Source organism: Nannospalax galili, unplaced genomic scaffold, assembly GCF_000622305.1.
Source record: "Nannospalax galili isolate Female #2095 unplaced genomic scaffold, S.galili_v1.0 scaffold433, whole genome shotgun sequence".
NCBI classification, from domain to species: Eukaryota; Metazoa; Chordata; class Mammalia; order Rodentia; family Spalacidae; genus Nannospalax; species Nannospalax galili.
The window spans coordinates 3,944,078-3,958,189 of NW_008338715.1; the positions used below are offsets into that span (position 1 = coordinate 3,944,078).

General features: G+C 34.5%; 1 protein-coding gene across 18 annotated transcripts in view; it reads right to left on the minus strand.

Annotated features, from left to right (window-relative positions):
* Window positions 1-14,112, minus strand: part of Adgrl3 (adhesion G protein-coupled receptor L3) — an 877,792-nt gene that overhangs the window by 68,772 nt on the left and 794,908 nt on the right. For 11 of the 18 annotated variants that reach the window (XM_008833280.3, XM_008833274.3, XM_008833268.3 and 8 more), the window contains 3 exons: window positions 10,450-10,476; window positions 7,894-8,062; window positions 2,389-2,514 (listed from right to left, as the gene is read on the minus strand). In XM_008833280.3, the coding sequence (XP_008831502.1) occupies window positions 2,389-2,514; window positions 7,894-8,062; window positions 10,450-10,476 (322 nt within the window). The remainder of the gene's footprint in view (window positions 1-2,388; window positions 2,515-7,893; window positions 8,063-10,449; window positions 10,477-14,112) is intronic. The other 7 variants (XM_029563589.1, XM_029563593.1, XM_008833273.3 and 4 more) reach the window with 1 other exon arrangement.

The window sequence follows — 14,112 nt, forward strand, 5'->3', positions numbered from 1 at the left end:
CCATGTCATGCAATGCCTGCAGAGGTCAGAAGAGGGTACTGGATCCCCTGGAACTGAAATTATGTATGATTTTTAGCTGACATATGGGTGCTGGGAACCAAATCCAGGTCCTCTGCAAGAACAGCCACTCTTAACCACTAAGCCATCTCTTCAGCTCCTGATTACATTTATTTGCTGTTGTATTTGCTATTCTAGGTTGCTAGGAGGAAGAAAAGGAAAATCCTTCTCTGATGAAATAAGGGTCTGCTTTTACTTCCCCATTTCAGGTTGGATATATTTAAAATACTGTTCATAAGAGCAGAATGTTGCTGGAAGCACCGCTCTTATTTGCCCTTTATTTTGTGTTCAAATTCATGGACTACTACAAACCCACAAATCTCTGTGTACCTGAGTGGACACATCTGTCTCTCCTAATTTGCAACTCTGTAAACACATAAAAGTATAAAATTAATATATTAAATTTAGGTTGTTAAGAATTGGAAAATATATTTAAAATAATTTTCATAATTTGTTGTAAGTAAGATATTTAAGAGAGTCTGATACATTTGAAAGTTATAGGATATGTGTTAAGATTTAGTAGGGATTATATTAGATTGGTATTAGGCATCTAGTTTTATTTTTAAGATAAAAGAAAATTGCATTAAGTTTGAGGATAGACTGGGCATGGTGGTACACACTTTGATATCTGTACTTGGGAGGCAGAGGCAGGCAGATCTCTGTGAATTTAAGGCCAGCCTGGTCTACATAGTGAGTTCCAGGCCAGTCAGGAATATATAGTGAGACTTTGTTTTAAAAGAAAAGTCTTGAGGATATAGTTAATGGAAACATGGTTCTTTACTGTTGGCTTATGGGTATTGGTAAATAGGGTAGTTCTGTAGAATCACATAGTTGATATGCTTAAAATAATCAGATGCGTTTCACCAATTAATGAATTTTTAAAGGTATATGAAATTAATTTTTTAAGATATAAATAGAGTTGTTTACGTAAATTTATTAAGCTTTGCAAACAAACCTAGCATGTGGAAGGGCCTGGATTTGACATATAATATATTTTTAAAAGGTAAAACGGAGCTGGAGAGATGGGTCAGCAGTTCAGAGCAGCCGTCTGCTCTTGCACAGATCCTGGGCTTGGTTCCCAGCATCCATTTGGTGGCTAACAACCATCTGTAACTTCAGTCCTAGGGGATCTGTTGCCCTTCTGGCCAGTGTGGGCATTGTGTGGCACATATGCAGTTATACACATGCAGGCAAAACACTCATACACATATTTTTTTTTAATTTAAGGTAGAAAATTTAACTCTTTATTAAGTTTATTTATCAACTTGACTTAAACCTTCCTCAGAATAAATTAAACATGATCATAACTGCTACTAAAACATGTGATTGGGTCTGCTGCTGGACTGAAGGGAACAGCACTTAGACCATTTATGCCAGTGGTTGTGGTAGTTTTGTTTACTGCCCTTAATTCTTCAACTTGTGAACAAATAAAATGGTATGAACTGAAACTTTTTCCTAAACATGTGATTTTTTTTTCAGTATATGATTGAGAACTATTATATGCATTGAATACATGAGACATTTTAGAGTCATATGTATAAAAGATTACTTTCTTTGAATTTCAGATAAGGTGTTCTTTCCCACTCTTGTCATATCCATGCAACTCAAAGCAATCTGATGTCAGTAATAATTATGTGAATGTTAAACTGTATGCTTCATCATTTTTTTAAACAAGTCCTCCCTGTAGCCACAGCTGGCCTGGAACTTGTAATATAGACCAGGCTGGCCTGGATCTTACAAAGATTCACCTGCCTCTGCCTCCCAGTGCTAGGATTAAAGGCATGCTCTACCACACCCAGTTACTCTTCATAATTAAAAAATTATTTTATTTACCTGTTCTTTGAGAATTTCATGAATATAGACATTGTATTTTAATCATTCCCATTCTCACGCCCCATACCAACTTCTCTTAGACTCCATCACATTTCCCCTCCCAACTTCATATCCTCTTCACTTCTTTTGATATCCACTGAGTCCCAATAGTGCTGTCTATATTATACTCCTGGCTACAAGACCATCCACTGGAGCCAGATCCACACCCATGAAGAAAAATGCCTTTCCCTCCCTCATGTCCCCCATCAGCCACCATCTACCAATAATGCTCAGCTAGGGGTGGGGTCTTGGGAACCCCTCCCCCTAGAATGTACAGTTCACATGGTTTTACCATAAGTTGTGTTCCTTCCATTTCTTTCAGAATCATTCCCATGCTAATCAAACAAAAACGGCACCCTTGGTGTGATAAGTACCTGGGATAAGAGTGATCAAAAGGGCATCAACTTAAAATTGACTACAGGAAAGAGTATTTAAATTCAGGAAGCAAATATTATTTACCTGTGAGCCTGTCGAGTATCGTCCAGGAGTTCGAGAACCAGATGTTTTCCCTGAGCCAATGGAACTCTCTGTACTTTTGCCACTACAACAATGTGTGCGCAAGCATTTTCCATACTCTTTTCGTACCTAGCCAATTAAATATTAATTTCTGTTAGCACTTCATTCAGTTCATTAAGGAACTAAGGGTACAAACTGTATGTGAACCTTCATTTTTGGTAATACAATTATTTCCTTGCTCCAAAGAAGCAAGAAAAACTGTTGAGCATCTATTTGGTAATACTTTGATTCCAGCTATCGTGCTTGAAATTCTGTACTACTTGAGTCATTTCAAACACACATATATATCCACATGTCAGCAACATCACAGTAGCTTGCAACTCAAAGAACACATGCTTAAAACTTTCAAGACCCATTTTTAGCTTTATCAGTTTTGCATAAATTGGTAGAAATCTGTGAGAAAGTTAAAAAGAGGTAGAGAAGCAGAGAGAGTTCAAAGGAGAGAGGTAGGAGACTATTTAAAGACAAATAACTGCATTTGGCTAAGCATTTCTTTTAAATCAGTATTTCTTTTTATTTCTCTGAAAGTTCAAATTTGCAAATTTAGAGTACAAAATTCAAAATGTTTTAAATATATTTCCACAAAAGTATTCCAATCAGTAATTATAGAGAAATATATATTTTTTATTACAGCCTTGGAGAATAAGTTCTTAATCTCCATTATAGTATAAAATTATTAGGGGAAAAAGAACATTTTTTAATATGTGCTTGCAAAGTGAAAGTATATAAACCATTTAGGGGCATAATTTTGTCATGTTTAAAAATTCTATTACTGCTAATTTCATTGAACAAGTCAAAAATAAACCACAACTCACTATTAAAACAATACAACAAAGGGACACTTTTTAACTCTGGTTATGCACTGAAACTGTACAAGACAATATGATTATAACATTGTTAGCTCTTTATATATTTTATTTCCACAATTTATGACAGTGTAGCATTCCAATGTAATTTCATTTTAAATATGTGCTTTTTAAAGAAAATTTATTTAGATTCGGAATATATTCTGATTTCTTTATAGCACTACTTTTTAAGGCTTATGTGACAAGAAAAAATATAATGTTAATATTCATTGTCAACTGGATCATATTTAGAGTCATGTAGGAGCCACATCTCTAGATGTGTCTGTGAGTACAATTCAAGAAATGTTTAACTGAGGAGAGAAGACCCACCCTGCATGTACACAGATGTAGACAGTTCCATTCCACAGGCTAAGGACCGGAACTGAATAAAAAAGAGGAAGGGACATAGCATCTGCATTCATCCTTCTCTACTTCCCAACTGCGCACTGTGTGACCATGTGCCTCATGTTCCCACCATCATATATCAAGCATTCCCTGCCACGAATGACTGGATCATTCCAAACTGAGACAAAATAAACCCTTCCTTCTTTAAGTTGCTTTTGTTAGACATTTTATCATAATATTAAAAAAAGGAAACTAATACAAGCATTGATAGAAAGTAGGGATGAAGCTTTAGAGCAGAACCATTGCTTAGCATACTCTCAGCATGCCCACTCCCACATAAAAAACAATAGAGAAATGGTGGGGTGTCACAAAACAAGGAAAAAGAGTTCCTGCTGGGGAGGGGTGGTAGGACCCAAAAAAATCTTCCAAAGATAGTTTGGAATTATTCTGTTTAAGTGATATAGCTGAGACAAGATAAGGGGTAAAAGAGAAGAAGGCATTCTATCTGGAGAGAACAGTTTGGGCAAAACGAAGTTATGATACTCTAGCCTTTAAGGCCTATCTGCGCTGGAATATCAGAATTGCATACATAGGGGCTGGAAGGATGGCTCAGCATTTAAGAGCACTGCTGCTTTTGCAGAGGACTTAGGTTCAGGTTCCAGCATCTACATGAAGTTTAACAACTATCTTACAGTCCAGGTCCAGGGGTCCAATGCCATCTTCTGTGAGCATTGTATGCGTGTGGTGCACTGACATACATACAGGCAAAATACTCATACACAAAAATAAAAATAAATAAATTTTAATTACATATAAATGTATCATATATTATAGAAATATCATACATATATTACACACACACACACACACACACACACACACACACACACACACCCAAGGCCCATGGTTGTACTATGATCAGAAAGCTCTGATCCACATTTCTAACATTAATGTAACAAATGCAGATATTATATATGATCAGTATGACTACTGAATAATCTAATACATTATCTCCTTTGTATCTACAGGAATGTGGGTTGGTGATTTAATTAGACTGGAGAAGGTTTATAACAATATCTAAACAAATGTATCCTGAACTGGCTACAGTTTGGTAATGTGTACTGAATTTGTGAACCATCTTTAAGAACTAGACTTTGATGGCAATGCCTCTTATCCTGCTTTCTTTGAATAGGGTATCTAGCCAATGATAATTTTTCCCTAGGCCAAAGTGGATTTTTTTACATGAATAAATATTTTAGTTCAAAAAGAAAAACAGAAGAGAAAAATTTGGAGCAGCATTCCTCTTCGAGTTATAGAAGGAGTTACACTGGAAAGTCCTAGGAATGTATCCATGAACTATTTGCATTTTGCAACAAAGACTGAATATTCTGAACTGAGTTTATAAACCAGCAGAAATCAAGAGATCTGGTGAAGCCAAGCCCCACATCAGCTACAATACTAATGATTTCATATGCTGATGCTCTTTTGCTGTGATGTGATTGAAATATCTAGCATATACATTAACAAGAAGAAGAACAAAATTACATGGACCAGGTCCATGAAACATTTTTCTTTAGATTACAAGAAAAATTTTTTTTGATTCTTCAGTGATCTGCATATTCTAATCTACTTAGCAAGATATCCCATCTTAATTACCTCAATCAGGTAATGCTATCTTATTTCAGTGGATGGTGTTCTAGAACACAGAAGACAGGAAAGAAAACAAACTTAATACAATTTTTGACCATACTCTAAAATCAGAATTAAGCAATCTTGGCAGCTCTCAGAATATGAGCAAGTGCAAGAGCACAGATGCATTAGTGGCATTCAGTCAGGTGCTGTTTAAATCTTTTAAAGATATTTCAAAGGCAAGTACTTGATTTTTAAAGAGTTTCTATATATTTTCTGATTCTGAGATATTCCCTTGACACTAAATAAAAATACCACCAATCTTTTTTTTAATTGAAAGAATAATGTGTCTATTACCTATTATAAGCATAAAGAGAAGTTTCTCAATCAGAGTCTAGCAAAGATTTTCCCAGAGTGCTCTGTAGTCAATACTATAGTGTGTATTTGTCTCCTGCAAATCTCAATCTGAAATTTACATGCTAATGGCACTGGAGCTAGGGCCTCTGATAAGCAATTAAGATTAGATGAGGGCCTGGGGTTGAAACCCAATGACAGAATCAGGGGGCTTCCTGAACTCTAATGAATACTACATTAAATTTGATACAAATATTTAAAAATCTGACTTATGTTAAATATGAATAACAAACTTCTGGACTTTGTTATGGGTCTTCAGGTGAGAATCTTTTTTGGAATATTAAAAACAATTCCTACTTAATCCTATGTCTTTATGTAAGAAAAGAAAAATAAAAAAAATAAGAAAATTATAATAGGTATTATTAGTCAATAAAAATAGTCAAATTTATATATAAAGTATCAAAAGTAAGTTTTTCTGCTTTGTACACAATTTCTAGGTTAACTTTAAAATTTTAACATTTAAGTCACTTCTTATTTCCCACTAATGTATAAAATAAAGATGACAGGTAAGTGCAATCTTCAATCTACTGTGTGTGAAGATATTATGACTAACTGCTATGGTCCAATGTTTTATTGTTCTTATGGACACTTGCCATCTTTTCTTTAATCTCCTGATTTAACTACCATCCTTCTGTGTATACATCTGTTGAAAATCAGTTGTGACTTTCTTCTTTCCAAATCTACATATCATTCCAGGTACTTAGTCTCTGAGACTTGTGTGTAGTCTGTTATACTATCAGCCATGTCTTCACACGGTCTTCTGTCTTTAGTATGCTGTCTCGATTCTCATTCTTTTCCTCTGACTCCTCTTTCTTTCTACCTTTACATCTACCATTTTCCTTCTCCTCCTCTTTAAACTCATCCAGTGTGGCAGACTACTAGCTGGTGGCCACACTCAATTCCTCTGTCTGCCTTCAGGTACGAAAGCTCATTATGTTTCCCAATGTCCCCTAAGTTTAGTTGGTACCAATTTCAGAGTCCTGTCTGATGGAGAGTGAGTTGAAGTGATACAAGCCACATCCACATGGTTTCTACAAGTTCCTCTCTCTCACTACCTGCTGGATGTCACCACCCGTGATGATTACAAAATCATGTACTGGGGTTGGCTAGGGCTTTATTGGGCTGTCTGCCTTCATGCAGTACCATCTCAAATGAGTCAGTGAGTAACATTAAACATACATTTAGTTGAACTAGTGAAGTTTTTGGAGTATCATCACTTGGGAGAGACTTCATCCATTAGACTAAAACCCATTCATTCTAATAACTGTAATTTAGAGTCAGAGGACTGATTGATCACTATAGCTCTATCCTGTATTTATGGCCATGGCAAAACATTTTAGATACCTGCCACTACCTAAAATTGAAAGACAATATAATTGTTTTATTCTTGTCCATCTTGCTAGGTGGAAATGAATCTTAACCTCTTATTTGGGGTCCCACATTGATTTTAGTCTTAAATCAAATGTCTTAGAGAGAACTTCATTCCTCATTTTTGTTGTTTTCTCAAACAGAATTATAGTCCTATTTCTTTCTGCAATCAAAAAAAATTTTGTCACTTCATTTTCAGAGCCATCTTTTTCAATATTTCATAATTGTTTTCATCACCTCCATGTCACACATAAGGAAACTGGGCTGTGAGGAGGTTAATTACTTGCTCCAAATCAGATAAGCTTTTAAATGGAGGTATTAAGATTCAAACCCAAGCAATTTGGCTAAGGGTCCATGTGATCAGAGCCATAGAGGCATGTTTTTAATAGAGTTAAAAAGTATTAGAATGGAAGAGTCAATCATGTGATTTAAAAAAAAAGGACAAAATATTCAGTTACTGAAATTAGCTTTTAAAATGAATTGTTTTATATTTTTATCAATATGAAAAACCAGAAAATTAGTCTATAATTTGTTTTCTACCTACAAGTTATTTTCTAATACACAATTTCCACTTGCCCCCCAATGGATCTAAGAATAAGTCTGTATAAAAATACTGTTTGAGCAGTGTTTAACCATAAAATGTTTTATGTTTTTACTTAACATTCTCATAAACTATTGTACTGTCATCTTATGTATATTTTCTTATTATTAGTATGAAAAATAAATATAGCAATATGTTTAGTTTTGGAGAAAAACATATCAAGGATACTACATTAGAATATGTTAGGCTTCCTTTACTACCATGAAATATATGCCATTTAATCTTGAAAAGTGAATTCCAGCTTACCTTCTTCTGTAGGACACAATGGAAAATGAATATAAACATTCCCTGCAGAGAATTGAAAATGGTGAAGAGATACGCCATGATGACTGTGCTTTCATTAATATACATGAGTCCAAAGGCCCAGGTCAATCCTAACAGGCAGAGAAGAGCTATTGCACCTATAACCCATGACCTGTGGAGAGAAGAGAAAATTTAGGGTTATCAAATAATTGGACTTGAATTAACACAATCATATATTGATACTGACACTGAAAAACAAAGTTATGGTAAGTTTTATTGACAGAAAATATAAGACAAGTGGTATAAGTACTTCAAGATTTTAATGGGGACTACAAGTTATCAAGCTGGAGGGGGAAACACATGAATGAAAATGTTATGAACAAAGAAATTCATTTAAGCAAAAGCAGATTTGTGCCATAAATTGTTCATGTATTTGTAATACATATGCAAATGGTATGGAGATGTAATTATGGTGAATGGCAGGAAGAAAATTCTTTAAAGTTGCATTAGTCTTCACCAGGCTCTGTTGCATTTGTTCTATTGGACTCACTCCATCAGTGCTTTATCTTGTACATTTGTACCCTAGTTTTCCAAATTTTTTCTGCAAATCTGTTAGAAAAAAGCCTAACCCTTACTGGAAGGAGCCAGTATTTGGAGTAGATGTTAAAAGTTGAGCATCCCTTTATTAATAGTATGCACACTTAGAGCAAGTGTGGGATGCAGTGGATACAAGAAATAGCTCTGCTCTACTAGCAGCTCCCTTTATCTTCTAGGTATGTTGGACTAGGTTTTCAAACCTGGGTATTTAGCATCTTTGCTGAAAGAGGCTTAGGATGGCCTCTCTTAGAAGTGTCTCTGAACTCAGGGATAAAGATGAAGCTGAGAATGGGAATGGAGTGGTATGAATGGAGTATAGAGCAAGAAAGATACATTGTCACTGTTACTCCATTTGCTTAGTTTCCTCCAATCTGCCACTTTTACTAGTAGTAGGAATGCAACAGAAGTTTATGTACTTGTGGCCATGCTATGCATTTACTAGCAACATAAAATGTATTATTCCAATAGATGGGACTCTAGTAACTGGAGATAAATCCTTCTCAACTTGTAAATAGAAAGGAGAACAGGTCCCAAAGCGTCCGAGATCTGTAGCACTCATAAGCCCGCCATTCCTAGCCCAGCATACCTTCCTTGAACACAGTGAACAAACATTTCTTTGCAGCACACTATTATCTTTCATTTCTGATGTCCAAGGAGGAAATATTTGGGGGAGATTCAATCTTTGCAAAGTGAAGAGGGAAATCTACATATGTTCACCGTAGTCTGAAGATGAATTCAATTTTTTAATCTTATTAAATCTTATTAAATCTTATTAAAATGTATTATAGATATTATTTTTCTTCCACACAATCAGGCATTATATTTCATATTTAAATAGCCACTAAATTTAGGTATAATGTAAAACATTGACATTGTTGAATAAAGATTCCCTAAGGGAGGCTTGCTATTGTATTTGGCACATTTGCTTATATGAAGAGTAGCTCTCAGTTTTTATAGATATTAGAAAAAGGGAACATGAAAAGAATACTCATTAAATAAAGACAAAATTGCTACTTTGATTTAGAAATAAAATGATGGCACGAGATACTGAAGTCAGCCATTATCCAGTAGAAAACATAGGATGGATCCAAGGGTTAAATGATCTAGAACTGCAGTGAGCTCTGATTTCCAAAGAAGAAAATAAAGCAAAAGCATGAAGAAGTAAGTGAGATGGGATCGGGGAGATGGAAACAAAGGACTCTTCACCAGAAGAACAAACTGAAAGCCATAGCAAGGCAGCCCAGAGGTTAAAAGTCCATGGCAAGGCAGCCCAGAGGTTGCCAGTCTTAGTATATTTTGCAGGACAGGTAATTTTAAAAATTATACTCAAATACCCAAATAGTGCCATCATCTCTACATTTATTATACTGGTACAGACTTGTAACTTTGTTTCAGAAATTTAAATGTATTCATAAACAATTGGATTATTACAAGATAGGTGACAAGCTTCAAAGGGAACGTTTTGCACATGTAATTTTTTGGAGGGGTTATTTTTCGGTTTTTGGATATATTTAATACAGGATATCATTAATATTGGTTTCAATTGAGTAGTTTCACGCCAATAAAATCGCTTTGACGATACGTGACTAAATCACAAAATAATTTTAGATGATGCTCAAATACACAACAGAAATTCGGACGTTCGCAGCACCGAGGAACAGAAATCTATGCGAGGAGGCTGTTAGTGAGAGACAAGTCTGTACCACAGGAGAGTGCTGTTACGGAGGCACTGAATTCAAGTGATACCCCACTACGGAGGTGAAGAGAATTTTTTTTTCCTTTTCGGCACACCTGCAGCATTCTGCACGTACGCTGTATGCCAGTATATTTTCCTGCACAGTTTGCTCTTCTGCCTCAATGTGAATGACAGAAGCTCTAATGAGTTTTCAGCACTGATCTGACAGCTAGTTCATGGGACCACACTGATAAATGCAATTTATCAGCCATTCAGGTCATTCTTACTTGATGAAGGGTCTGTTATCCTCATAGCTAAAGAATGCATAGACATAAAGACAAGAACACCAACATTAGCATTTTATGACAACGAATTTCATGTGAAAAAAATATCCTGTTTCCTTATTAAAGGCCTTTATTCCCCATCTCACTAAAAGGTATCATAACCTTCTCTTTATGTCCAGAAAGTAAATCCTAAAATGAACATGAGAACTTAAATACCAGGGAATAAAATCAATTTTACAATACTGCAATATCCCATATGAGACTCAGAAATACCATTTTTTCATCATGTGCTCCTATTACTTGTGATTTGACAGAGACATTTATTTCTTAGAGATCACATTTCTCTAGAGAATGAGAAATTTTATGAGCAATCTTGAAAAGCCTTGGGGGCATGCTTAAAATGATAGATGCCATGTCACTAGAAGGTAACCCTTATTCTGTAATATTAGTAGATAAAATTACTTAATTATGGACAATATGCTTCTAAGTAATTTTAACATACAGATGATTGACCTGAGTTAAATCTGAACATTACAGCTCTTCTTGTCAGAGGCAATATATTTTCCTGTATTATGCATATACAAATAATGTTCTCAGAAAGACCCATATGTGATACATTTTTAATAAACAGAACCACTGATAAAAACTCACTCTTGAGAATGATGAGATGGGACAGAATGGAGTGAGAGCATGGTATATGAAGCCAGTTTGCCTGGGGTTCACATCCCAGCTCAACCCCTTACTAGATGATCAATGTTAGACAAGAACTAATTAACCTGTGGTTGTGTCGGTTTCTGCATATACAAAGTGATAATAATTATCAGTACAGTCTAAATGCCTCTTTTTAAAATGTAAGTTCATTGTCTGAGAAATAGCAATTATGCTTTTATTGTTTCTAGACTGTCTAAAACTAAAGTCAAGCTGAAAATACAAACTTTCTCACCCAAAGAAGGAAAAACTCAATACATAAATATTGAGTAGTTACATGCATTTGAGTCTGTTTCAAGAGTAACATGATTCAGTAAAAGAGATGTGGCTGAAATAAATCAGTAGATGGAGTAGGAAGTGAATACAATTGTGTATTCAGTGTGGTGATTACTAGTCATAGCTAGTAATTCAAAATTCATTAAAACAGAATAAAGTTTAAATTCTATTTTAAGTGACAGCCAGTCACATTGCAAATATTTCCTCAGATACCTCACTTAGGTGGTATGAGATTAGATGATTATAGTTCTAGATTATTTCCATCATCACTGAAAAATTCTATTGGATAATGCTGAACTAGGACAGTTTGAAGACACTTTAGGTCAATAAATATAATTAAAATAGACATTCAAATGATTCCATTAGTTTGTGAAAGATAGAAGAATTGGTTACTTTTGTCATAAAAATACACACATAAAATTATGTACTTGTTATACGTTATAGAACATTATGGTAATATTTATTGTCATGTTCAATTCCATTGCATCAGTATCTATCTATGATGACAAGTGATTATTAGAAAGAAAAATTTCTTACACTAATTTGTGTAGTACAGTGACAGAGAGCTGCAGAGGTTATCGCATAGAAATACAGACCAAAGTGGCTTACAAAACTGTATCAAGGAATACAAATATTTAACAAATTAATACATACAACTTGCACTATAATTTCTGAAGTGATATATATATATATATATTTGTCTTCAGTAAGAAATGTCAAAAGAGAGAAATCAAGGCACAACTCAGCAATTTCTACTGCAATATGTGGACCAGTCTGCCAGGAGAGGTCTGTTAAATCCGGCTTCACTTAAGAGTCACTGCTGATATATGCTGAATGGTGTTCACTGGGATGTGAATGGAAGTGACTGTGAACCATTTCTAGATACCTCCACCATGTGCCCTTCCTTTTGACTGGGAGAGGCAACAGAGCATCAGAGGCTAAAAGGGAAGCTGTCTTGCAATGCTGAACTGATGTGTTAGAGTCAGGTCACCCACCCCTAGTCTCTCCTACAAAACAGTTTAAACCACTGTATTCTAGAGCATCTTTTTCATAGTGGCTTACTTTGTAAAATAATGAACAAATATAATTTTATCTACTAGAATTCTACTTCTAGACAAAATTATTCATTAATTTTGCCGTCAATGGGATATAATTAATACACAATGATTTAAAACCTAAAGATCACTGTAGACCACCTTTGTCAGTAAACGCCATCATTTTTTTTTACCAGATATTGCCTTAAAATGGAGAATTTAAGTGAATTATCTGTCTCCATCAATCCCAAACTAAACTTAGTGATGTCATTGGTTATCATGACAAAGCAATATACTTTTGATTTATTTACATTTTAAAAGCAGATATATAGAAAAAGTTTGTAACTGAGTAATTTTCACCCTGGTTTTCTTACATCGATAAATGAAAGTCAGTTTAAACAAAGTCCCACTGTAGGTTGTACAACTAAACAACCCCTTCACTGCAATTTTTTTAAGTTTCTATGGCATTGTGGATATGCATGCTTCAAATACCTCGGTGGAGATTAACAGGGCTTTACAGATTATCTTTTGATTTATATGTTCATTTTTTAAAGTAAAATAAAACATACATATATATTTAAAGGAAAATCAGAAAAAAAGGACAGCCTTTTTTTCCAAAAGCTTACTTGTCATTGGTCAAGTATATTATTTTGTTCTTATTAATATCTAAAATATAAATACTATCATAAAATTTGTCTTAAAGTCAACATTAGAATCAAAATCAAAATATATAGATGTCTCTGCATAGATTGATAATCATGTATATAATTTAAAAATTCCAAGCCACACTGAAAAGCTATTAAAATAGAGCTTCTTGGCAACTTAGCTAAAGGTACATTTACAAGATAGGATTCTTAACTAAAACATTCACTTATAAACTAATAAGATGATATAATAAGTCATAGTATCAATATAGACAGATGGTGAACGGACAGACACAATTTTAAATGACTAGTTGTAAGTCTTTCTATGACTTCAGGAGATATTGGGCTAAAGAGACTTATTTGGATAGTTATTTTGGAAATAAATTGTATTTAAGAAGAAAGATATAAAGGTAGTTATTTAAAGAGTTGAAAATACAACTTTCTGTTACGTTTTCTTTGGGGAAATATCTATGTATATTTGGATAGGACCAAATATCTTTAAAAAGTGTGATGGGTAAGGTTAGATGTGAAGAAAGGTGGAATGATGAGATGTGTGCTTGAGAGATTAATTCTCAGCTCCAAAGATGTGGTCACTGGTAAGTTATAGTAAATAACACAGAAGGAATGAAGTCAGCCAAACTCTTAATCCAATCAGCTCCAAGGTCAGTACATTTTGGAATGCACTAAATCTCTGGTTAGCTGTTGTGCATTGGTGAATGAAGTGTGTCTAACAGTGAGAGAGCTATTTGGTCCTGGCTAGTCTTCCAACAGTTCCAGATTCACAATGCAATAGATTTTCTTTCCCTGTAAATGATTAACTCAAACAAAAAAACACCAACTTCTTATCTCTTAAAACATTATCATTGAAATCTACCTGATGACTTTATATCCATGGTCAGATGCCAAGGAGCTCAGAAAGTAACTGACTGTGACTAGTAAATAAACTGATATATAGAGATTAGAAACCCATGTGCAAACATCTTAATGCCAATTGCATTAAAAAT